Genomic DNA, 26,662 nt, shown 5'->3' on the forward strand with positions numbered 1-26,662 from the left:
CATTGGCCGCCCGCGTCCCCCATCGTGGGAGCCAGCGCCAAGCTCTGTCACACCTCCCACTCGCCACCCCCAAAGAAATCCTTCGGATGCACTGCATCTCGTGGGGGCGGCGAGCGCGAGAAGCACAGCCTGCATCGCTGGTTTCCAGCGCGATCGTATCGCGCTGGAAACACAGAGTCGCAGTTAGGTACTGTATCTGTGTTACAAAGCACTTGGATGCACATGAGCACTTTATTATTAATGTTTTAATTGACATACCGTATTTATCGGTGTATAACACGCACAGGCGTATAACATGCACCCTAACTTTAAGAGGGAAGTTTCATCAAGCCACAGCCCCCTGTGTATCACACGCAGGTACAGTTTACCCTCTATTTTCAGGGTAAAAAAGTGAGTGTTATACACCAATAAATACAGTAATTATTGTTTTTATTTTGGTCATATCACATCTATGTCACATATCTCACTTACGTCACATTAACATTACATGTGTTTGTTTTAATCTTCAGCATGCATTTATTGTGTAATATTCCAAAGGGCAGCGTAAAATTTACAATTTTTGCCCTTTATCATGTGATCAGCTGTGTTGAATCTTGACAAAACTTGCCTGTTATCGACATTCCTTTCCTCACACTCTGTCACTATGTGAGGAAAGGAGAGCTGATTAGTGGCAGGGGTAACAGGGCAATGCTAACATTTACAGTGATAACCAGTGCACTGATCATTAGTGCCCTGATCATCAGTACAGCCCCATCAATGTCAATCAGTGTCCATCAGTGCAGCTTATCAGTGCTGCCTATCAGTGCTGCTCATTAGTGCCACCTCAACAATGCAGCTTCATCAGTGCTCATCAGTGCAGCCTCATCAGTGCTCGTCAGTGCAGCCACATCAGAGCACATCAGTGAAGAAGAAAAGTTACTTATTTACAACATTTTAAAACAGAACGTGAAAAAAAAATTCTTCAAAATGCTCTGTCTTTTTTTTATTTGTTTAGCAACAAATGTAAAACCCAGTGGTGATTAAATACCACCAAAAGAAATCTCTATCTAAAAACAAATATATAAATATGAAATTTGACAGCACTGAAAGCTGAAAATTAGCCTGGGCAGGATGGGGGTGAAAGTGCCGATAGTGAGATGGTTAGATGCCCAATCATGTGAAGTGGAATTAAATAAATCAGAATTTTACTTTGTATGTGACAGAATGATTGAAGTTAACAACGTTAGTTTATTCGCTAAACTTACTCAAAATTTACTTTGCAGAAGGGGCATTATCTTTTTCTTTAGTAAATCAACTCCTATGAACTGAATGAAAACACAAAAGATGTAGGGGAACTTAAAACCACAGTGACTGTTTTGAATAAAAAAAAAAAAAAAACACAGTGATCATTTAAAATTAAATTAAGAATTTTAAAATGCACACCTATATATAGTGAGAGAGACAGAATATGTATATATATATATATATATATATATATATATATATATATATATATATATATATATATACACACTGAGAAAAATTATAAAGCATCACTTTTGTGTTTGCCCCTATTTATCATGAGCTGAACTAAAAAATCTACGACTTTTTCTCTCAAATATGGTTCTCAAATCTGTCTAAATCCGTTAGTGGGCTGTAGCAATAGCTGATTTTCATGCGGCAACCAAATTTGAGGAATCGGACATGTTTGAAATTTTTTGAAAAACAAACGATTTTCTAATCAATGATGGGAGAATCGTGCGAGAAATGTAATAGAAAAAAATTTGCATGTGCAAGAAAAGAAAATTCCTGGAGAGGAAAGAATATTCCCGGCCACGAAAATTCTTTTCTGTAGCAACATGAAGGCTTGGTCGGCCGAATTTCGAAAATCAATGGTGGCTTCATAAAAAAAAAACTTTCTGATTTTGAAAATAAAATTTGTTCGAAATTCGACCGTGTATGGCCCCGTACACACGATAGAATCCATCCGCAGATAAATCCCAGCAAATGGGTTTCTGCGGATAGATCCTATGGTGTGTACACGCCAGCGGATCTGTTTCCGCGGAGAAATCTCCTCTGGGATGGATTCCAGCAGATCGGATATTTGCTGTGCTGCACAACAAATCCATCTGCTGGAATCCATTCCAACGGATGGATCCGCTCGTCTGTACAGACTTACCGGATCCATTCGTCCAAAGGGATTCCCCGCACGCGTCGTAATGAATTGACGCATGCGTGGAATTCCTTATATGACAGCGTCGCGCCCGTCGCCGCGTCATAATCGCGGCGACGGCGCGACACGTCATCGGCAGAGGATTTCCGCGCGGATTTCAATGCGATGGTGTGTACACTCCATCCCATCGAAATCAGCGGAAATCTTTGAGAGGATTTATCCGTGGAAACGGTCCGCTGGACCGTATCTGCGGATAAATCCTCTCGTGTGTACGGGGCCTATGGCCTGCTTAAGTGAGCACTTCTCCTTTGCTGACATAACACATCCACCTCACGGGTGTGGCATATCAAGATGCTGATTAGACAGCATGATTATTGCACAGGTGTGCCTTAGGCTGGCCATGATAAAAGGCCACTCTAAAAAATGCAGTTTTATCACACAGCACAATGCCACAGATGTTGCAAGTTTTAAGGGAGCGTGCGTCTCCAATAGGGATGAGCCAAACACCCCCCAGTTCGGTTTGCAGCAGAAAATGCAAACAGGTAAAAAAATAAAAAGTGTTAATTTTAAAGGCCAATATGCAAGTTATTGTCATAAAAAGTGTTTGGGGCCCTGGGTCCTGCCCCAGGGGACATGTATCAATGTAAAAAAAAGTTTTAAAAACTGACGTTTTTTTGGAAGCAGAGATTTTAATAATGCTTAAAGTGAAACAATAAAAGTGAAATATTCCTCTAAATTTGTACCTGGGGGGGTGTCTATGGTATGCCTGTAAAGTAGCGCATGTTTCCCCGTGCTTAGAAAAGTCCCTGCACAGAATGGCATTTCTAAAGGAAAAAAGTCATTTAAAACTACTCGCGACTATAATGAATTGTCAGGTCCCGGCAATACAGATAAAAGTAATCGAAAAAAAAAAAACAGCATGGGTTCCCCCTTAGTCCATTACCAGGCCCTTTGGGTCTGGTATGAATATTTAAGGTGAACCCCGAACCAATATTTTAAAAAAAATGCATGGGGTTCCCCCTAAATTCCATATCAGGCCCTTCAGGTCTGGTATGGATATTAAGGGGAACCCTACGCCATTTTTTTTAATGGTGTGGGGTTCCCCTTAATATTTATAGAGGGGGGGGCGCTCACTCGTCCCTACCCCCTTTACTGACCAGCCGGGCTGTGTGCTCGGATTAAGGGTCTGGTATGGACTTTGGGGGGGAACCCCACGCTGTTTTTTTTGGCCGTACAAGACCGAAGGGCATGGTATGTTCCTATGCCGGTTTTAAAATTTGGCGTGGAGTTCTCCCTCAAGATACATACCAAACACAGTGCCTGGTATTGGCGGGTATCCAAGTCGGATCCCCGTTCATTGAAAGTCGGGCATATGTCGGCTTCAAGTCGCAGGGCAAAGTCGGATCCAAAAAAGGACAGCTGTTGTGTCACACCAGTGTGAACCTAGCCTAAGGCCATTTCCGTGAGACTGAAAACAATTTGTGGAATTACATTAACAAGATATACTTTAATAAGATTTAAAGACTACGGTTGTGTTTACTTCAAAACCAGATCATCTCGTGCAGCCAAGCAACTGACATTATCAAAACTGAGCAAATTTGTAACTTCTGACATTAGCAAATAATCACAAAGGAATTCAAGTTCTTGCTATTGTAATTGCTATGTACAACAACTTTATTTTACTTGTGGAACATGTCTCTATTCTTCACTCAATAAATATAGATTTGAAGTCAATGTTTTATGTATACAGTCATTTTACTTACACCAGTAATTTAGAGTTGTGAACACAACTGACTCTTAGCCAATCTTTTTAGCAGTCTTGCACATCTTATGTAAGCTGTAAGGAGAAAGTATATATTGATAAAATAATATATTTTAAATATGTGTTTAAGTACTGTAAGGCAAAACATACACAGTCTATGCTATCAAAGTATTTGTCAGGTCAGTGGTTCTCAACATTTGTAAACCAGGGCTTAGTAAATTATTTCAAACAGCTTGCCCCAACAGTCAAAATGTTAAAAAGCATTCATGTCTCAACAGTAAAAAATAAAATAAAACATATGGTAATACAAATTATGTATTTGTTTTTATGGATCCATATGGCTTCATTTGTCTTGTGAACTAGATTAGCGATCTTGGCACTGGTCATTTGCTGCCAGCGACATGATTGCAAGCATGACTTGGGCATAAAATCACACCACAACTGCAATTTATGTATTTTTTACCAGTGATTTTTTTTTATAAATGAGGTAATCAGATTTACTATGTGTGAGTGCAAGTGCATTTATATATATACCTTTACACACACATGAACTTTAATGCCATCCTAGTCTTAGTCTGTAGGGTTCAATAATGTGTTGGCCCACTCTTTGCAGCTTTAACAGCTTCAACTCTTCTGGGAAGGATGTCCACAATGTTTGGGAGTGTGTCTATGGGAATGTTTGACCATTCTTTTAAAAAAGCGCATTTGTGAGGTCAGGAATTTATGTGGAGGAGAAGGCCTGGCTCACAGCCTCAGCTTTAATTTTTTGTGACCCCACAAATGCGCTTCTAGAAAAATGATCAGAAATTCCCATAGACGCACTCCTAATCCTTGTGGACAGCCTTCCCAGAAGAGTTGATGCTGTTCTAGCTGCAAAGGGTCGGCCAAATCAATATTGAACCCTACAGACTAAGACTGAGATGCCATTAACCACTTCCAGCCCAAGGACGTCATATGTGGCTGGTCACGCCACTTAATCATAGGGTCCCCTATGATTAAGTGGCGTGACCTGCCATGTAACGCGTAAGGGAGGGAGAAGAGCCGTCAGTGACGTCATCCCCACTTGTGGCCGAGAGCGGAGGAGTCTGTGTATTTACATGCTGTTCGTTTTCTACAAGAATTGTGAGTGTATATTTTATTAAATACATTATTTGGTTTTAATGATACTGCACTATGAAGCATATCTTTGTCTTTACATCTACCATTGAGGGCTATTATCCTCGTTGAGAGCACTTAGACATCACCAGCCTGGAAGTTCAAAGCGATTGATCCGTGGTATATCTGGTTACCTTGATTTGAGAGCTGCTGCCATATGTATTGAGAGGCTTAATACTTAAGCCAGCTGAGTTGAGAGGCTGGTGAGAACGGGAGCACTTGTCAGTTTGCGGTGGATTTCTTTGTCACTTTGCACTTCAAGAATTATGGACATTGTCATTGTTTTTGAGGAGCAACTTTCACTTATTACACATTACTGCATGAAGAGTGATTGTGGTTAATGTGTACTAATTGCAATTTGTTGCACATTCTCAAGGAACTTTGTTGCACTATCTTTGCACTTTATTTTTCAGATGCACTTTAATATGCACATTGTATAATATATTTTTGTATATTAGTTATTTTATTTATCAATTGCACTATTATTACAGTATTGGTTTACTGGTTTATGACATTACGTATTACAAGGGATGTTTACATTCCTTGTAATAGGAATAAAAGTGATAAAAAAAAGTGTAAAAAAAAAAAATTAAGTAAAAAAAAAAATTAAGTAAAAATTGTTTTTTTTAAAACACCCCTGTCTCCGGTAGCTCGCACTCAGAAGCGAACACACGTAACATATGTAAACACTGTTCAAACCACACATGTGAGGTATCGCCGCATGCATTAGAGTGCAAGCAACAATTCTAGCACTAGACCTCCTCTGTAACTCTAAACTGGTAACCTGTTTAAAAAAAATTAAAGCGTTACCTATGGAGATTTTTTAGTACCGAAGTTTGTCGCAATTCCATGAGTGTGCACAATTTTAAAGCGTGACATGTTAAGTATCTATTTACTCGGCGTAACATCATCTTTCACATTATACAAAAAAAAAGGGTTGTCGTTACTGTTTTATTATTTTATAATTCATCAAACCATTTTTTATTTTTTACAAAAAAAAGGCGTTTGAAAAATGTGAGATAAAAAGTTGCAATGATCTCTATTCTATTCCCTAGGGTGTCTGCTAAAAAAAAAACATATATATAATGTTTGGTGGTTCTGAGTAATTTTCTAGCAAAAAAATTATGATTTTTACATATAGGAGAGGAGTGCCAGAATAGGCCTGTATGGAAGTAGTTAAAGCGGATGTGCCACTAAAATAATATATTAAAAGCCAGCAGCTACAAATACTGCAGCTGCTGACTTTTAATATAAGGACACTTACCTGTCCTGGAGTCCAGCACCGTCCGCAGCAGATGACGAGCGATCGCTCGTCACCCTGCTGCTCCCCCCTCCATCCACGGTGAGGGAACCAGGAAGTGAAGCGCTCCGGCTTCACTGCCCGGTTCCCTACGGCGCATGCGCGAGTCGCGCTGCGCCCGCCGATTGGCTCCCGCTGTGTGCTGGGAGCCGAGTGTTCCCAGCATACAACGGGGGACGGACGGGAAGCAAGGAAAAAACCCGTCTTTTGCCCGTATTGTAGGGCCGGAAGTGAGTGCAGATACCTGTCTGTAGACAGATATCTGCACCCCCTCCCCCCTGAAAGGTGTCAAATGTGACACCGGAGGGGGGGAGGGTGCCGATCAGCGCGACTTCACTTTAGAGTGGAGATCTGCTTTAAAGTTTATGTGCATGTAAAGGAAGGTGTCCAAATACGTTTGGTAATAAAGTGTATTTACACGCTTTTTTACATGTACATTTAAATAAAAAGGCCACAGTTTTCATTTAATTTATACTTACAAGATGGTGTTGAACAGTCTTTGGTGTTGTGGTAGAGTCGATAGAACTGTTTACTGCACTCTGGTGAGAATACTACCCGACCTGTTAAAATAAAAGTGAAGAGAACTGTTTACTGCACTCTGGTGAGAATACTACCCAATCTGTTAAAATAAAAGTGAAGGCAATCTGTTTACTCTAACCTTTCTACAGACATAGGGGGTTATTTACTAAACGCAAATCCACTTTGCACTACAGGTACAAAGTGCACTTAAAATTGCACTGAAAGTGCACTTGGAAGTGCAGTCTCTGTAGATCCAAGGGAGACAAAGAAAATAACAAAAACAGCATTTTAGCTTGCACATGATTGGATGATAAAATCAGCAGAGCTTCCCCTCATTTCAGATCTACCCCTCAGATCTACAGCGACTGCACTTCCAAGAGCACTTTCAGTGCAATTTCAAGCACACTTTTCACGTGTAGTGCATTTGCCTTTCGTAAATAACCCCCATAGTCTGATTTAATAAGGCAGTGCAGAGATTTAGGGTGTACAATAACCCATACCTCCTTAATTTTATTTTATAAATCTGGGACAATGAAACAGACATCTGTAGAAATAAACCATAATACTCCACCTACTGGCTGCTAATGGTAAAAATTAAATATGCAATATAGAAAATGATATGACCACAATAATTTGACAACTTTTGGCTGCTTGGGGCCAATGAAGGTCAATATTTGGGTCAGGGGTTGGGGGGAAAGGGATTTTGGGGGGGACTTTTCGCGGCACTGATACAGACAATCTGGTAAAAGGTATCGATATTTATTTAACAAAGAAAATACAAATATAATACGAAAGACAATTTAAGAACAATCCCCACATTATACATCAGAAAGTAATTAACAGACTGTGTCTTAGTGGAATCGATGACCTCGACCGGTTTCGCGGTTTTACCGCTTCTTCAGGAGGAGATTATGTTCTAAAAGGTATGTATAAACAGATGAATAAACAAGCAGAATATGCAATATATGTATACATTGTGTATAATTCAAAACAGCGCTTTATATAGTGGAGCAAAGCACTCACCCAGGTTGGTCATATGATCAGACGTGGAGCCTGGCAAAAGCCTTCTGTGGCGCGTGGAGGGGGATATTTTATTTAGACGGGCTCTATTGGGGTAAGGAATAGAATGAGTAATATGTATAGGGGATGGTCGGTTAATTATTGAGGTATGGATCACCAGGGGGTGAAAAAGGTGTGTGAGTGACCAAAAAGGACCAAGAGGACAGAAAGGGGAATGAAGAAAAAAGAAGGAAGAAGGATAACACACCAGTTTCTCATAAAGCAGGGCCTTTCTCCCCCTCCCCTACCCCCTTGTCCCTTTACCCTGGAACAGCACACCTTTTACTTCTTGTACCCCTATTTTAAAAGAGGCGACACTCTCCCCTTTTTTCAATTATCAATTGGGTGGATAACACACCCGTTTCTCATAAAGCAGGGCCTTTCTCCCCCTCCCCTACCCCCTTGTCCCTTTACCCTGGTCCTTCCTTCTTCCTTCTTTTTTCTTCATTCCCCTCCCTTTCTGTCCTCTTGGTCCTTTTTGGTCACTCACACACCTTTTTCACCCCCTGGTGATCCATACCTCAATAATTAACCGACCATCCCCTATACATATTACTCATTCTATACCTTACCCCAATAGAGCCCGTCTAAATAAAATATCCCCCTCCACGCGCCACAGAAGGCTTTTGCCAGGCTCCACGTCTGATCATATGACCAACCTGGGTGAGTGCTTTGCTCCACTATATAATGCGCTGTTTTGAATTATACACAATGTATACATATATTGTATATTCTGCTTGTTTATTCATCTGTTTATACATACCTTTTAGAACATAATCTCCTCCTGAAGAAGCGGTAAAACCGCGAAACCGGTCGAGGTCATCGATTCCACTAAGACACAGTCTGTTAATTACTTTCTGATGTATAATGTGGGGATTGTTCTTAAATTGTCTTTCGTATTATATTTGTATTTTCTTTGTTAAATAAATATCGATACCTTTTACCAGATTGTCTGTATCAGTGCCGCGAAAAGTCCCCCCCAAAATCCCTTTCCCCCCAACCCCTGACCCAAATATTGACCTTCATTGGCCCCAAGCAGCCAAAAGTTGTCAAATTATTGTGGTCATATCATTTTCTATATTCAATGGGATGTAGGCACACCTTTTACTTCTTGTACCCCTATTTTAAAAGAGGCGACACTCTCCCCTTTTTTCAATTAAATATGCAATATGTCGTATTTTCCTTACCAATACCAATATCAAACATGAAAATGTTTTACCCTTTAATTCTGAACATAATATATTAGTAAAGTAAGGCCCCTTTCACACCGGGGCGGGAGGTGCGGTGGCGGTATAGCGCCGCTATTTTTAGCGACACTATATCGTCGGAATTCGGTATATACGGTATTCGGCCGCTAGCGGGGCGGTTTTAACCCCCGCTAGAGGCCAAAAAAGGGTTAATACCGCACGCAATGCGCCTCTGCAGAGGCACATTGCCGGCAGTATAGCCGCGGTGTCCCATTGTTTTCAATGGGAAGGAGTGGTGGAGGAGCGGTAAACACACCGCTCCTCTCACCGCTCCAAAGATGCTGCTGGCAGGACTTTTGGAGCGGTCCCACCAGCGCATCGCCTCAGTGTGAAAGCATTCGGCCTTTCACACTGAGACTGCAGGGCAGGAGTATTTAAGCCAGTATTTAGGCGCTATTTTTAGCGCTAAACCGCAAGAAAACAGAATAGGTGTGCCTTCAAGTATATGTAAACCCAATCTGTAAAATTTTATATAAGCTTTAACATATAAATCAATTACATTTTCAAACATTATTTGTTTAATTATAATACTACATAGAATATATGAAAAACTGGATTGCAGAGTAGTTGGGGGTACTAATAGATTTTATCTGTATTGTATAACATTAAGGGGGTACTGCTAAAGTATATTTTAATTAATACATTAAATAATCTGCATGAATTTTTTTCAGAGTGACTCCTTTAGTACCATGCTGTAGTGTATCTGTAATACATTCTTTATAGGAATATAAAAAAACACCTAACAGTTCAAAGTGATAACACATCTACTTTATTAATGCCCAGCCAATTGAAGGCGTTGAAAGGAAAGGGAGGAAATTGCAGTCTACATAGCCCCATTTATACATATTCATGTTAATGGATGCTCCTTAAGGGGCTCAAAACATTCCAATGAATAGGAGTTTTACATCATACCTCCCACACATTTTATGTTAAACTTAAGTTTGCTATACTCTGTACCTCAAATACAAAACTATTCATTGAGAGGTTGAACAGGCGTGACCATGCACAAAATGTATTTATTAGCCGTCACTACTGTATGTAACCTAAACACACGGTTGTAATATAAATGACAAAACCACAGAGATAAAAGCATGATGTAAAATAAAGGGAAAATTAAAGCTAGGTTTCCTTTTAAAGATACCATCTACAATATAGAAAACCATTATATACCACATGTCATGAAGTTTCAATAGAGGAAAAATAGCACATATTTAAAATATTTAACTAATAAACACGGCCCAAAGCAAAAAACAGATGTTTAACTAGTATGGCTATTGTTCTATTTTTCCTATATAAATGTATACTGTAAAACATTATGCTAGTATATACTAGATAAACTATTGCCCTTCAATTCAGTTCACCACAATTGTAAGAGTTTTACTTTTTATTTGATTCAGCTTCTGCTGTAATGTACAGTGAATGATACTGTAGATACCTGCAGAAAAGCCAACAGCAGCTTTTGTAACCACAGTGGCGTAGCGTGGGTTGTCAGCGCCCGGGGCAAGGCAAGAAATCTGCGCCCCCCCCTAACCTGCGGACTTTCCACTACACACTGAGAGAAACTCGGTCGTGTGTACAAAGCCTAACACACTGACACCTACCTGACCACTAACACACTGACCGCTAACACACTGACCGCTAACACACTGACCGCTACCCTGCACACCACCCTGACCTACCTGACACCTACACTAACCCACCTCACCCCTACTTCCTGCACTACTCACATTACACTGACCCACCTGACACCAACACGGACTATTACACTGACTGACACACATACACTGATCCCCGACACCTACCTGACACATACACTGACCCACCAACCTTACACCTACACTGAAATATGTAAAATGAGGTACAGCGCTAAATCAATAAATAAATGTCAATAGGTGTAATTTGAAAAATTGGTGAAAGGGAAAACGAATGCAGAGTCTCCAATTTCTTAAATTCATATGATTCTAAGTCATTTTAAATTGAATGAAATTGTGGGCAAGATACTAATAACATAAACAAATGAGATGAAAAAATATCAACAAGTGAAAAAAACTGTGAGAAAGGAAAACTATTGCAAAATCTCAATCTAATAATGTTCATGTAGGTCTATGCAAAATTAAAATAAAGGAATTATGAGTGGTAAACAATTCAGTGGGTGAAAAAAAGAAAACTAATGCAGAGTCCCAACCACAATGAAGTTGATACGAGTCTATGCAATGCTTTGCATCCAAATGAGTGAAAAATAGCAGATAAGTGACACAAATCTTCACACCAGCCACCGGGCAAATAGCTCGACACCCAATTGAGAAGTACTAAGTAGCCTGCTGACCAGGAGACTTTGACCGTCACACAGCCTCACCAAGTATAGGGCATTTAACAGTCTCCCCAAGACTCAAGTGGTATCCGGAAACAGAAATCACATATGCGGTCATGTAAGGAGCTGCGGCGTCTCTGTTAACTTCTCTCTACTCCCTATCGTCAATCCACCGTCTGGAAAGACGGTTGAATTTAATTGCCCTTTAAGGCTCCATTTACACAGGCGGACTCTGTTCCTACGGAGTCCGCCTGCTCCCGCCAGCTCAGCGGGTGATCTGTCCGCAGATCTCTGCTGAGCCGACGGATGACAAGCTCCTCTCTGCTTACTGAGCGGGGAGGGGCTTGTCGGGCACCGCTGTGTCCTATAGAGCGATCTGATGAAAACGGACAGCATGTCCGTTTTCATCAGATCTTACCCGATCTGATCCTCATGGACGTATGGGGACGTGGCCCCCATACGTGTTTTTAGCGGATCGGGTCGGATGTCAGCGGACATGTCTCCGCTGACATTCAACGCTCCATAGCGATGCATGGAGCGGCTGTTCAGGTCCGTGACAGGCGGACCCGAACGGCCCGTCGTGTGAATGAGGCCTAATTGCCGCCACTGTGCCAATTGGTGCCACTGTGCTCTTTAATTGTCGCCACTGTGCCCATGGATGCCACTGTGCCCATTGATGCCACTGTGCTCATTGTCGCCATTGTGCCCATTGTCGCCACTGTGCGCTATAAAATGTCCCTCCCCCGCCCCGGCACTTACCTTTCTGGGGGTCAGCCATCCTCCTTCCACGCCATCCTCCTTTCGTCTTTTTTAACCGATGGTGTGTAGGCACGACTGACCATCAGTCAGTTTCATCAGTTAACCGATGAAAACGGTCCATCAGACCGTTTTCATCGGATGGACCGATCGTGTGTATGTGGCCTTAGAGTCAGGGTCTCCCTGTGCTGCTTGTCATCCAATCATTCAGCCAGAAACCAATTTCAGGATAAAAAGCAACAAACACACTTTATAGCATAATTTGATTTTAAAAGCCTCTTTAATGTCCAAAACGATCCCTATTTCTGGAAACTTTACCAGTTTGTGGTGAGCAGAATTGTTGTAATACACTGCACTCAAAAGCAGAGGTGTCCATGTAACTTTAAACATTTAAAACCTTTTGCATTGATAAATATTTTACATTTGTTATATTATCTGATTTGCAGGTGTGCAAATGCATCTAGAAAGTTGTTTGTGCTATAACACATCTTTTGGGGCTTCAAAATGTATGCATACAGTGCTTTGTCCGAGCAGATAAAAATCACTACTTTAGAAGTTATGCTGGAGGTATTCCTGAATCAAATACATCTGTGCTTTCCAGCAATGGTAATTTAAGCCTGCTGAGTTCACACATGCTTTCCCATTGGTTACCTCACAATGGTGTCGTGAATCTATCACAAACAATTAAGTTTGCTGTTAATATGCACTATATATATATATATATATAAGAAGGCCAGGGCAGTGATTTTCAACTACTCGTGGAGACATTACATAGAAGTGTTGTAGCTTGCCAATTTTTTTGTAATATATGATATGTGTACTTTTTGTGATAATTTATTCCTGCAAATTGTGTAACATACAGTGCTTTTGTCAAGACAATATGGTGAATTCTGACAAACTAATGTAAACACCATAATGCTTTACTAATATTAGATGCTCTAGAACAAGGTATAATGCCGCGTACACACGACCGTTTTTCATGTCCTAGAAAAAAAACACGTTTTTTCTCGACGTGATTCTTTTCAAGCCTGCCTTGCATACACACGATCATGAAAAGAAATGCTGGAGCAAAGCGCGGTGACGTACAACGCGTACAACGGCACTATAAAGGGGAAGTTCCATTCAGATGGCGCCACCCTTTGGGCTGCTTTTGCTAATTTTGTGTTAGTAAAAGTTTGGTAAGAGAGGATTCGTGCTTTTCAGTAAACATTAGCCATGAATTACCAGGAACAGGTGAAATTTGACTGGTTGGCTGCTTCGGGCTACAGTATTTTTCAAAATGTTACTCCTCTTTGTACTTCCTTACTAAAAAGGACAATGAATGGTTTGCATTGTAGTTACCATGCGATACCATACTGTGATAGATCTGTATTGCATATCTGTACATAATGAACACATTAAATGCATGTGGCCCACTAAAAGTACATTCCAGTGAAAATTAAAACGTATGTCTTGAAATGCATACACAAACACAGTGCGCTTATTCAGAGACTACTTTTACATCTAGTCCTTGCTGAAGTGTACCATTTAATCTCAATTTCTTTTGTATGTAATATGATAGTTTGACATCCCCTTTTGTTTATCTGTTTTTAAAATAGTAGAAAACCTCCACTGCAAACTCGTGACATCTCTCAGGTACAAAAAGGCATGCCTTAAAAGTTTAAATCTTTTTTGAGATACATCAAACACGGTTGTGCCATGTACACACAAATGGAAATTCCGAAAAGAAAAGTCAGATGTGAGCTTTTGGTCGGAAAAATGTGTAGGCTCCATCTGAATTTTTCCGTCGGAATTTCCGGCAAGAAAAATTTGAGAGCTGATTCTCAAATTTTCAGACGGGAAAAGTTCTTGGAGAAAATTCAGATGCAATTCCGACGCACAAAAAAACACGCATGCTTGGAATCAAGTCGACGCATGCTCGGAAGCATTGAACTTAAATTTTCTTGGCTCGTTGTAATGTTGTACGTCACCACATTCTTGATGGTCAGAATTTGTTGTGACCGTGTGTATGCAAGACAAGTTTGAGCCAAGATTCCGTCGGAAAAAAATCCATGGTTTTCTTGTCGGATTTTCCGATCGTGTGTACGCAGCATACAATGAAGGTACACAATAAAGGTGTAAGGGTGCAGAACCACCACATGGTTGGAGCTACTTAGAATCAGGCAACCAGGACCCTTTCAATACATTTAAATCTACCAATATGAATGCCTTTTCTTTCTGGTTATTTCTTATTCTGAGAACTGTTCTCTACAGCAAGCTTTATAATCACCAGGAGACTGGCCACCTACCTATAGCCTGGAAGCTTTGAAGGCTTATTAAATTAAAAGGCTAAGTCGCTGTGCAAGCCAAACTTTACCTAGCATCATTCGAATTGAGATGGAGTGAAAAAAGAGCACAGGGGTACAGCCAAAGTAGGATCCCAAGCAACTGACAACCAGGGCCAGATTAAGAACATCATGGGCCTGGTTCTGAGGATTTTGGTGGGGCCTTTTAGGCTGCATTCACACCTCCGCGACAAGTAACGCCGCGTATGCGGCGTATTTTGCCGCGAATAGTGTAACTTTTTTTTTACAAATCCTTCCTATTGCTTTGTATGGCCGAACGCCAATGCTGCCTGAAAAAAAGGGTCAGGGACTTTTTTTCATGCCGCAGGTGTACGGCGTCTATGAGATGTGAACCATCTCATAGACAGCAATGGGAATTCTCCCCTCCAGCGGCACGAGCGGCCGGCGTCGGGCGTTTTGTCGCGGAGGTGTGAATGGGGTGTAATAAATAATAAATAAATGCGTGGGAATGACATGAACGCAGCCCAGCCAAGGCAAGTGACCAAAGGCACAGAACCCAGAAGGAAGACCGGGTGAAGATGGAAGTGTCCAGGCCCCGCCTGATTCATCGCAGCGCTGGAGGGCTCAGTCTGAAAATTGAAGTGTACACTAATGTGCTAATATGCTGTGCATATTTGTACGTTGTGGCATAACCTACCCCAGGGCCTCTAAAAAGTAGTAATGTCAGGAAAGTTTACTACCGCTTTATTATCACAGGATCCCAGGAGCCTCTCATGGGGCCCCCTACTGACCCGGTGGACGGTGGCCCTTGGGCAGTGCCTAAGTGCACAGTTGCCAACATTTAAAAAATATTTTCAGGGCCACTTTTTTATATAAGTGCTATATTTAGAGTAGCTGAGATCCCCGATGTTCCTCTATACATCATGGTAGTAATCACAAAATTAAATCAGTACTAATAATGGGGCAGAACAAATATGAGAACTGATATTTCCTTTAGTTGAACTAACAAAAGTGTGTCCATTCTAGAGCTGGTAACATTGAGGATATTCAGTATAATTTTAAAGAACTGTTTTTGTGGGTAAGCGACATAGGGGAGGAGTATGGACGGTATATAAGTGGGAAGTATGTGCAGGTGAGGGAGAGGAATGTGGAGGGTCTAACAGTGGGCAGGAGAGGAGTACAAAGGGTACGGAAAAAAGCACTATGTACAGGAGAGGCGTGTGAAGGGTATGACAATGGGCAGTATGTACAGGAAGAGTGAGGGGGTATGACAGAGGGTAGTACGTACCAGAGAGAAGTGTGGAGGGTATGATCGGGCAGTATGTACAGGAGAGGAGTGTGGAGGGTATGACAGTGGGCAGTATGTACAGGAGAGGAATGTAGACGGTATGATAGTGGGCTCTATGTATAGGAGAGGAGTGTGGAGGGTATGACAGTGAACACTATGTATAGGAGAGGAGTGTGGAGGGTATGACAGTGGGCACTATGTATAGGAGAGGAGTGTGGAGGGTATGACAGTGAGCAGTATGTACAGGAGAGGAGTGTGGAGGGTGCGACAGTGGGCACTAAGTACAGGAGAGAAGTGTATGACAGCAGGCACTATGTACAGGAGAGGAGTATGAAGGGTATGACAGTGGGAGCTATGTATAGGAGAGGAGTGTGGAGGGTATGACAGTGGGCACTATGTACAGGAGAGGAGTGTGTAGGGTATGACAGTGGGTACTATGTATAGGAGAGAAGTGTGGAGAGTATGACAGTGGGCACTATGTACAGGAGAGGAGTGTGGAGAGTATGACAGTGAGCACTATGTACAGGAGTGGAAGGATATTTAGGGACTGAGTAGTGGTTAAGCGGGTCATACATGGATTGAAATTACGCCAATTATGCAGAGACCAGCCATAGTCAATCTATGTATGGGCTAGCTGGTTTTACACAAGTCAATCTATTAATCAACTTGAGTACAACCAGCCTGTTTTTTTTTCTTAAAACAATCAGTGCTGCCAGCTAAAGTAAGCAAAACTGATCATTGTACGCACTGGCAGAACACAATAACACTGCAGGAGTGATTCCCACATCCACAGGTCAGCAGGTGAGAGGGTGTGTGGGGACAGGCTGGGGAGAGATACTAGTCAGGGGCTGGGTAGGCACTGGTAGTATCAGAGCCAGATACACACAGGTTACATACGCCACGATCGTCAGAGCGAGAACAATAATTCTAGTACTAGACCTCTTCTGTAACTCTAAACATGTAACCTAAAAAAATGTAAAGCATCGCTTAGGATACCAAAAAAAATTGTGCTAACTTAACTAACTAACTGTTTTTTTAATGAATGAAATTTTTTTTTCCAAAAAAACATGTTTGAAAAATTGCTGCGCAAATACCGTGCTAGAGCTGCACAATTAATCGTTAAAAAAATTGTGATCTCGATTCAACCCCCCTGATGATCTTCAATGCAAAGTTTGCTGATTCTTTCATATAACAAGTGGAGAGACTTTCAGCTGTCAAAAGAAAATATCTGGGCAGTCTGCCAAGTTTTTAACAGGAAACATTGTAACTGACACTTCCTTCTTAGATCAAAGGGATACACTTCTGTGTGTAAAGAACAAATCTGGGCAGTCTGCGAAGTTTGTAAACAAAATGAAACATTGTAACTAACTAACATTGTAACTAAATTTAACCACTTAAAGTCCAACACTTGTTTCTTAAAGCGGTGGTTCACCCTCCTTAACATCATTCTAGCATTACATTCGGCATCGTAGTGCGAGCTACAGTATGCCGGTCTTACATTTTTTATCCCCGTACTCACTGTGCTATTGCACATTGAAGATTCCGACTCCCGCGGGGAATGGGCATGCCTATGGAGAGGGAGGATGATTGACGGCCGGCTCTGGCACGTCACGCTCCCCGAAGACAGCCGGAGTAGGTCTCGGCTCTTCACGGCGCCTGCGCACAGGCTATGCGCAGGCGCCGTGAAGAGCCAAGCCTATTTCGGCTATTTCCGGAGAAGCGTGACGTGCCAGGGCCGGCCGTCAATCACCTTCTCTCACCATAGGAACGCCCATTCCCCGGAATCTTCAATGTGGAATAGCACAGTGAGTACGGGGATAAAAAATGTAAGACCGGCATACTGTAGCTCGCGCTACGATGCCGAATGTAATGCTAGAATAAAAAAAAAAAAATTTTTTTTTTTTAATAGGGTGAACCCCCGCTTTAAGTTAGAAAGCAATATTATTTGCTAGAAAATTACTTGGAACCGCCAAACATTATATATATTTTAGCAGAGACTCTAGGGAATACAATGGCTATTGCTGCATTATTTTATGTCACACTGCATTTTGCCACTTCAATGAATAATAAAAACCAAAAAAACAAAACAGTGAAGTTAGCCCATTTTTTTTTTTTTTTGTTTGTTTTAATGTGAAAGATGATGTTACGCCGCAACAATCGTGAGAGAATCGTGATCTATCTTCTAAGCAAAAAAATTGCAATTCTCATTTTAGCCAGAATCGTGCAGCTCTGTACCCTGCAACATAAAAAGTGCAAAGGCCACCATAGAGTCATTTTCTAGCAAAAAACAAATGATGATTTTTACATGTAGTAGAGAAGTGTCAGAATTGGCCTGGGTGGCAAGGGGTTAATTACCATGAGTAATATACAAATAATTATTATAAGCACTGTGATCCTATCAGTCTGCTGTAGTGTGTCAGCTTGTATTTATATTGGCCGCTCTGAATGTAGCTTCTGACAGGCTGTGCAAGCAGGCCCGTATCTCCGGAACCATAAATGATAGCCGTCCCATATTTTAACCAGTTGTGGGGTAGCTCTTCCCATGCCTACCCCCAAATGTGGGGTTTCTGTGACCTCTGGTTATCGAGCTACAACCCCCCAAATTCGATCTTAAAAAAAAAAAATTCTTAAAAAAAAAAAAAAAAAACATTTTTTTTTTTTGGGCAAATGGGCCTATCTTGAGAAAGGGGCCTGGAGCTGCAGCTCCATCAGCCCCATTGTTAATCCGGCCCTGCTGACAACACCGTATTACTGACCTAAGATCACAACAAGTTTACAGCAAACTCTAGATGCATTAAAAGCATTCTTGCGGTGCCACCAACTGTAAAAGAATGGGTGACACGCATTAACCATTTGGCAGCGATAGAGGAACTGATATGCACTGCACAAGATAGAATTCCCACCTTCACTTATGTCTGGAGCGAATGGTTTGAATTTCAAAACACTGCAGACTATCGAACTCTGATTGAAAACCGGTGAATCTAGCCCGGTTGGTGACTGGTTTATGACATCAATAGTTTATACTTCTTCGGATATCAAGTGGACGATGGGGGCAGTGGGTCTCCCCACTTACCTCCTCGGTTATGTGCTTTTGAGTTTCGATACTCCCCTTCTGGTTGTTTCCCCTCCCCTCCCCCCCTTTTTTTTTTACTCTTTCTCTCTCTCTCTCTCTCTCTCTCTCTCTCTCTCTCGCCCCCTTCTCCTTTTTACTCCTTCTTCCTCCTTTATTAATGATGGGAGGGTGGGATGGTTTTGAGCCGTCCCATCCACCCATACTGTTTGTATAGGGGGATCTTAGTGACAGATATAGGACCTGTTTGTGTGGGTAAAGAGCCATAGTTGGCTGTAAGTTATATTAGCAGAAGGATCCAGATGCCTTTGAACACATTTATCCTGATACCTTCCTTCTTTGCCACTCTGAGTTACATCCCCCTTGGGAGAAATGCAATAGATGAGTGTCTTGGGGATAATGAGAATGTTGCTCGAATTTTATCATGCATGTTTGGGTTGTGCCTATATCTCAAGTGTAGCACTGCACTGTAGCTCCTCCTAATTTCGCTTGTCATATTTGTTGATGAGGCTGTTTTATCTGTAACATTGTTCCCTTTTATTTCTCAATAAAATCTTTATGGATAAAAAAAAAAGTATTCTTGAAGGATTGCCCCTCAGTTGCTACTGTAATAAAATAGAAACAATAAAGCTACAGTGCATCCTTTTTTTTAACAACCCACTTTTATTTTTTTGCAGTGATATTGTGAGATGGTTTCAAACTGGTTGTTTTGCTGCATACACACGGTCGGAATTTCGGTCGGAATTTCCGACAAGAAAAGTTCGATGTGAGCTTTTGGTTGGAAATTCCGATTGTGTGTAGGCTCCATATGACTTTTTCTGTTGGAATTTCCGTCAACAAAAATTTGAGAGCTGGTTCTCAATTTTTTCGACCATACTTAATTTTTCTCGGCTCGTCATTGTTGTACGTCACCGTGTTCTTGACGGTCGGAATTTTGTATGACCGTGTGTATGCAACACAAGTTTGAGCCAATATTCCATCGGAAAAAAATCCACGGTTTTCTTGTCAGATGTTCTGATTGTGTGTACCCGGCATTACAGTTTCTGAACTTTCCACAATATCATTACTCTTTGAACTGCCTTATTAAAAACACAGAATATTCTGTTATATTTTCCATAAATTAAAGTGTTGGCAAATTAAATGTAGTCATGGATTACCTGTACCCAAAATGCTAAATTACTGACTTTGTGATTTTTTTTTTTTTTTTTATATTTAACTGTCTATCATCTCATAAACATACTACATAACAGTATTGGCTATGGATAGACTGTAAGTTTAAAGAATAAGAACTTTCTAACATTTTGTATGAATTACAGATAATCACTTGAAGCACTAATGAAATTCGAAAAATAAAACTCAATGTATCATAAATATCCTTACCTGTAAAGTGATTTATGAATCTGTCTCTAAGGGTGTCTCTGGAAAGAAGTTCTGAAAAATATTTATAAAAACTCATGTTAATAGTTTTTTTTTGTGTTGAGTATAAAATTCCTATCTAAGTTTTTATCTGTAATAAAACATCTATAATTGTAATTGTCAGGCAAAACCTAGATATACATTTTTTTTAGGTACAGCATGAAGATAAAGAAAATTAGGGTTTTCAGAATAATTTAGGATGTGAGAAATAGAAGCTCTATGAAATTTTTTTTTAATGAAATGCAAAATAATAAGACTTGGATCTGCAGGAAAGTTTACCCATAGGTAATATGGAAGTGACTAGGAAGTAGTAGAATTATTTTTGCTTCCTGCACTTGTAGGTAGAAGTGAGCAACTATAATGAAAAATTCTGTTTTCTAATAACTGTATGTATTTAATATTTATTTTGTGTGTGTATTCCTGTTTTATTTTACAATTAAATTTTTTGTTAATATTTTCCTACACGGTTGGCATACACAGAAACACCAAGGCTAGTAAAATTACCACTCAGGGGTGCTCTGCAGTCTTTTAATCTCAGCCCTTGCTACATGGAGCTCCTAATCCAAGATGGGGCCCATGCAGCAACACAAGTTATACAGCAAATGTAGTTTTAAAAGTCAGAAGAGGCTATGAACCCAGAGAGGAGGAATCCACAAGCTTTAAGCCCTATAAACATGGACCAGAATCTCGTCAGGAAAAAAACATTGTTTTTCCTGACGAGATTCTTGGCAAGAATCTCTTGCTGCCTCAGTGTACAGACACTCCATTCAAAAGAACTGCCGTTCTTTTGAATGGCAAGAACGCGGTGACGTCATCTCGTACGACGAGCATGCGCTCGTCACATTTGATACCATCGACGGCATCTTGCTGCACCCTACCTATGCCTAGGAAGCTACCGCTCATGCGTCTAAGTCATTTTGAGCATGCGCGGGTTTCCATGGAGAGGTAAGTATAGTATACACACGCTCGGGTTTCTCGGCAGGAAAACACTGCCGATAATCTCACGACGAGAAAATAGAGAACATGTTTTCTATTTTTCTTGTCTAGATTCTGGGCAGTTTTCTTGATGAGAAACCTGAAAGCCTAGTACATGCGCTCGGTATACTCGGCAAGAAAGCTCTGCCAGCAGTTTTCTTGCTGGTTCTTGCCGAGAAAACCGAGTGTGTGTACGAGTCTTAAAAGGTTCTCTATTTTTCTCGTTGAGATTCTGGGCAGTTTTCTTGACAAGAAACCTGAAAGTCTCGTACACGCGCTCGGTGTACTCGGCAAGAAAGCTCTGCCAGCAGTTATTTTGCTGGTTCTTGGCGAGAAAACCGAGCGTGTGTACGAGGCTTAAGACTTTTAGACTATAAAGCCTTAGTGAATTTACAACCACTATAAGCCTATAGGCTTACCTGTAGCTACCCAGGAGATCTCCTAAACCTGCACGGTTTAGGAGATATCCCCTGTCCCCTACATGTGCCTATGTCATCTGCACATGCACACTGGGGCAAACTATAGCAATGGCACCTATATGTCATTGCTTCAGTCTGTGTACCATTACTGCGGATCCCACGTGCATGAGCGGGAGTGACGTCATCGTGACTCCTGCCGAACACAGCGCCGGAGCCACGATACCTGGAAGTGAGCCCTGGGAGAGACGTCAGCAGCCGTAGGGGGAGGCGAAAACAGCTGCAGGGGGTTTCAATCTGAGGTAAGTAATACATAATAAGCTAGGGTTTACAACCACTTTAACACTGCTGACAATGTGGTATATTCATGTTTGCCTGTACTAACCATGTGCCTGCTCCCCTTCTTAGATCAATATTTCTGCTCTGGGTTTCTATTATTATTCTTTTATTGGGTCCTTTTTCTAGAATTCCCCAAAACCCCTCTATACAGCCAGGAGTTCCTGCTATACATTATATAAAGTAAATGAATGTAAAACAAAGCATCTGTGAGTCCACGTGTCATGTCAGCCTACATTTCTGCAGGATAAAAACAGATATTTCAAATCTGTAATCTGGCTGAAACTAAACCACGTGTTGTATTCATGAATCAATAAAATAGTCGGCATCCCACTGAGATGCTGACATCCATCATAAATCCAAAATATGGCTTACTTCAACTGAGATGCCAATTTCTACTATGAATCAATTAATCATTCTCTTACCTCCAGAAAAGACAGATATTTTGCAATACTCAGTATATAATCTGATGTGTTTCTATTATCAACAAAATTTGTGGTCTGTTTCCCAGTGAAACATCGACATGTTAAGGCTTCCTACCAGTTGCTCTCATTAATCTGTGTCACATGATGCCATAGGACAAATCGTATTTACAAATCAGGAGATGGTAAAGGGACCTATGGATAGGGTTGCCACCTGTCCAGGATTTACCCGGACAGTCTGGTTTTTACATCCTCTGCTCGGGTTTCTCACTGCCTGTCACCCGGAACAAGGAGCACCCCAAAAAACTCTTTCAACACCCCCCTAGCAACCCCATAAAAGCTAAATTAGAATCCTTCTTCCATAACATGTATCAGATGTTCACCTATCTTCAGGTATTTGTAATGATCAGGATGGAAACAGCCCTAATTACAAGGTACTTGTTTCTCTCTGTGGATGGATACAGAACCTCCTGGCCTCATTTTTACTGATGCTCTGCTTCTAGTTCCAGCTACTGGAGCACTGCCAGGACTGCTCACTCTGCCAGACCGATGTATTGGAGAGGAGCAGTGAGTGTGTGTGGGTGGGAAGTGGAAGGCACTGCACTGACTGTGAGGGGACAATGGGACAGAGAGGGGAGGAGAGCAGCTGGTTACCCATTACCAGACAGAATGTGGCTTGGTATGGTTCAGGGAGGAGTGAGTCAGATGCTCCATCCCTCCCCCCCCATTCCTAGCCTGCCAGGCTGCATGCTCAGATAAGGATCTGGTATGGAGTAACAAGCTTTTTTTCTTCTATATTGCCTGGGGTTCCTCCTAAAAATCCATACCATCCCTATTGGAATGGTATAGCATTTGGGGGGGCTACACTGTTTTTTGCTTGTGGTCCCCCCTGCATGGGTTTTCCCCCCTTCATCTTGAATAAGGATAAAGTTCTGCTATAGAAGACGGGACTCTTTTTTAATTTGTAAACATCAGTTTCGGCTGCTATAGGTTATATACAGTGTACAGAAGAGTCACTTCACAGGCAGATTCAGGGAATCCCCAGGCATGTTTTTTAAAGGAAGTGTGCATGTTTAACCACTAGCCACCCGGCAGGCCGACTATATACGGCCGCAAGGTTGCTATAATCTGCCGGGGAGACCGTCTATATACGGCCACCGGCCGCGCGCCGCCACGTCACACAGGTGCGGATGCGGGTGCCTGGTGGCCGCGATGTCTGCCAGGCACCCGCGATCGGCAGTCACAGAGCCAGGGATGTGGATCTCTGTGTGTAAACACAGAGATCCAGGTCCTGTTAGGGAGAGGAGACAGATGGTGTGTCCCTTGTACATAGGGACACCATCGGTCACCTCCCCCAGTCAGTATTCTCCCCCCACAGTAAGAATCACTCCCAGGGTACACATTTAACCCCTTCCTCGCCCCTAGTGTTAACCCCTTCCCTGACAGTCACATTTATACAGTAACCAGTGCAATTTTATCGCACTGTTCGCTGTATAAATTTTAATGGTCCCAAAAATGTGTCAAAAGTGTCCGATGTGTCCGCCGTAATATCGCAGTCGTGACAAAAATCGCAGATCGCCGCCACTACTAGTAAAAAAAAAAAAAATGCTATCCCCTATTTTGTAGGCGTTATAATGTTTGCGCAAACTATAAAAAAATGCACAGGTGAAAAACTACCACCAAAAGAAAGCTCTATTTGTGGGAAAAAAAGACGTCAATTTTGTTTGGGAGCCACGTTGCACGACTGCGCAATTGTCATTCAAAGTGTGACAGTGCCGAAAGCTGAAATTTCGCCTTGGCAGGAAGGGGGTATATGTGCTCAGTAAGCAAGTGGTTAATGTTTCACTTAACCACTTTAGCCCCGGATCATTTTGCTGTTCAATGACCGGGCCACTTTTTGCGATTCGGCACTGCGTCGCTATAACTGACAAGTGCCGTGCAACGTGGCTCCCAAACAAAATTGGCGTAATTTTTTACCGCAAATAGAGCTTTCTTTTGGTGGTATTTGATCACCTCTGCGGTTTTTATTTTTTGCACTATAAACAAAAATAGAGCAACAATTTTGAAAAAAAAAATGAATATTTTTTACTTTTTCCCCCAAAAATATATAAAAAAACATTTTTTTCCCTCAGTTTAGGCCGATACGTATTCTTCTACATATTTTTCATAAAAAAAATCGCAATAAGCGTTTATTGATTGGTTTGCGCAAAAGTTATAGCGTCTACAAAATAGGGGATAGTTTTATGGCATTTTTTATTAATATATTTTTTTCTTACTAGTAATGTCGGCAATCATCGATTTTTATCGGTACTGCGACCTTATGGCAGACACTTTTGACACATTTTTGGGACCATTGTCATTTTTATAGCGATCAGTGCATAAAAATGCATTGATTATTGTAAAAATGCCACTTGCAGGGAAGGGGTTAACACTAGGGGGCGAGGAAGGGGTTAATTATGTTCCCTAGGTGTGTTATAACTGAAGGGGGGGTGGGACTGACTAGGGGAAACACACAGCTCCCGGTTATCGCTCTGTAACGAGCGTTCGCGGGTGCCCAGCGGTGATCGCTCCCGCCGGGCACGTGTGTCGGCACCAGGGGCTGAATGGCTGAAATGGCTGAAATGCGAAATTACGTATACCTACGTGATTTCGCACAGCCGAGTCTACCTGCCGCCATATAACTGTGGTGGCTGGTCAGTTGGTGGTTGACGGGATTGTAAAGGTAATTTTTTTTTTCCTAAATAGCTTCCTTTTCCTTAGTGCAGTCCAAGGGAGGGGGCGAGCACCACACTCCACACCAGAGAGAAAGCCTTGCATTACTGTGTGGAGTTACAGACAGAAGAACAGGAAGTGAGGATTTCTCAGAAGAAATAAGGACATTTAAAAGCAAAATGGAAGGATGAGGTAAGTGAAGGAGGACTGCACTAAGGTAAAGGAAGCTATTTAGGGAAAAAAAATTGTACCTTTACAATCCCTTTAAAGTTTTATTAAAATTACTGTTCTCCACCAAAGGTAATTTTTTAAAACATTTTTGGCGTTCTTTGGGGCTGTGCACAACTCCATATGCTGTTTGACAATCCTTTGCCTATTAACCTAGAAAAATGCCATTACTGTTTACTAACATTTGGCTCCCATTAATTTTAGTGGAGTCTGAAACTGACATCTGAACTTTAACAATATTCGCTGGGCCCGCTCTAAACCAAAGCCAGGTACGCTTGGCTAATCCATACTAAGCAGTTAATATTGTATTTAGCAGAAATGTACATTTTTCACAGTTTAACTTACATTGTGCTTTATCTTTTATCTTTGTAACTTTTCTATATTAAGTTTAATTTGAACCAAACTTTACTTTTCAAGTTTTTACTTGTAATTATGGCAAATCTGTGTATTTATCTATCTATTTATCTATGTATCTATTTACAGTGTCTATCTATATTCTAATATTGATCTGGCACTATTTTATTTTTTTAAATAGAAACATTTTAATAGTTTATTTAAAACAAAAATGCTTGTGCTCCCAAAATTATTGGTTTTGTGGCCATTTTGTTTATTTTCAGCACAATGAACTAAAGCACCTTTTGTACTTAACACTTGATGCAGCCACAAATGGTGAAACATGTTGGGGATGACTTTAGAAGAAAAAGCTTTTTAAATTATCAGTTTAGACTGGCAAGTACAAAAAGGAACAAGATAAGAAAAATAAACAGTACATGGAGAGAGGGGCAGAGCAACAGTACAAGAAATTCAGAAGACGAGACAACGTTAGAAAAAAGAGAAAAGAACAAAAAAAGCATTAATCTTTTGAAATAGTTTGACAGAAAAACGTCACTGTCAATCTTACACAAATTTGTATGTAGCTAGAAAGCAATAGATCTCCTATGTGAGCCTGTATGATATTCAGATAGTTAAACAGTCTCAAAAACAGACACAAGTAGTGTATGAAAATTTGGGCTAAAATATCATATTTTAGTAAATGCAATAAAAGTTATATTTTAATGTCTAGGGGGTTAGATGCATGAAAAAAAAACACATCACATTTGCATTGTACATTTTATCTTTTAGCAACTTTAGCATTACTGAGTTTTAAACATTTAGATTGCACTTTAACCACTTCAGCCACCGGAATGTTTACCCCCCTTCATGACCAGGCCCTTTTTTGTGATACAGCATTGCGTTACTCTAACTGGCAATTG

At 41.1% G+C, this 26,662-nt stretch overlaps 1 protein-coding gene across 2 annotated transcripts in view; it reads right to left on the reverse strand.

Annotated features, from left to right (window-relative positions):
- ALKAL1 (ALK and LTK ligand 1) overlaps positions 1-26,662 on the reverse strand; it is a 148,267-nt gene that overhangs the window by 3,464 nt on the left and 118,141 nt on the right. For both annotated transcript variants that reach the window (XM_040354191.1, XM_040354190.1), the window contains 3 exons: positions 20,285-20,335; positions 6,849-6,929; positions 3,916-3,989 (listed from right to left, as the gene is read on the reverse strand). In XM_040354191.1, the coding sequence (XP_040210125.1) occupies positions 3,925-3,989; positions 6,849-6,929; positions 20,285-20,335 (197 nt within the window). In that variant the 3' untranslated portion in view covers positions 3,916-3,924. The remainder of the gene's footprint in view (positions 1-3,915; positions 3,990-6,848; positions 6,930-20,284; positions 20,336-26,662) is intronic.

Source organism: Rana temporaria, chromosome 5 (genome assembly GCF_905171775.1).
Source record: "Rana temporaria chromosome 5, aRanTem1.1, whole genome shotgun sequence".
Classification (NCBI taxonomy): domain Eukaryota; kingdom Metazoa; phylum Chordata; class Amphibia; order Anura; family Ranidae; genus Rana; species Rana temporaria.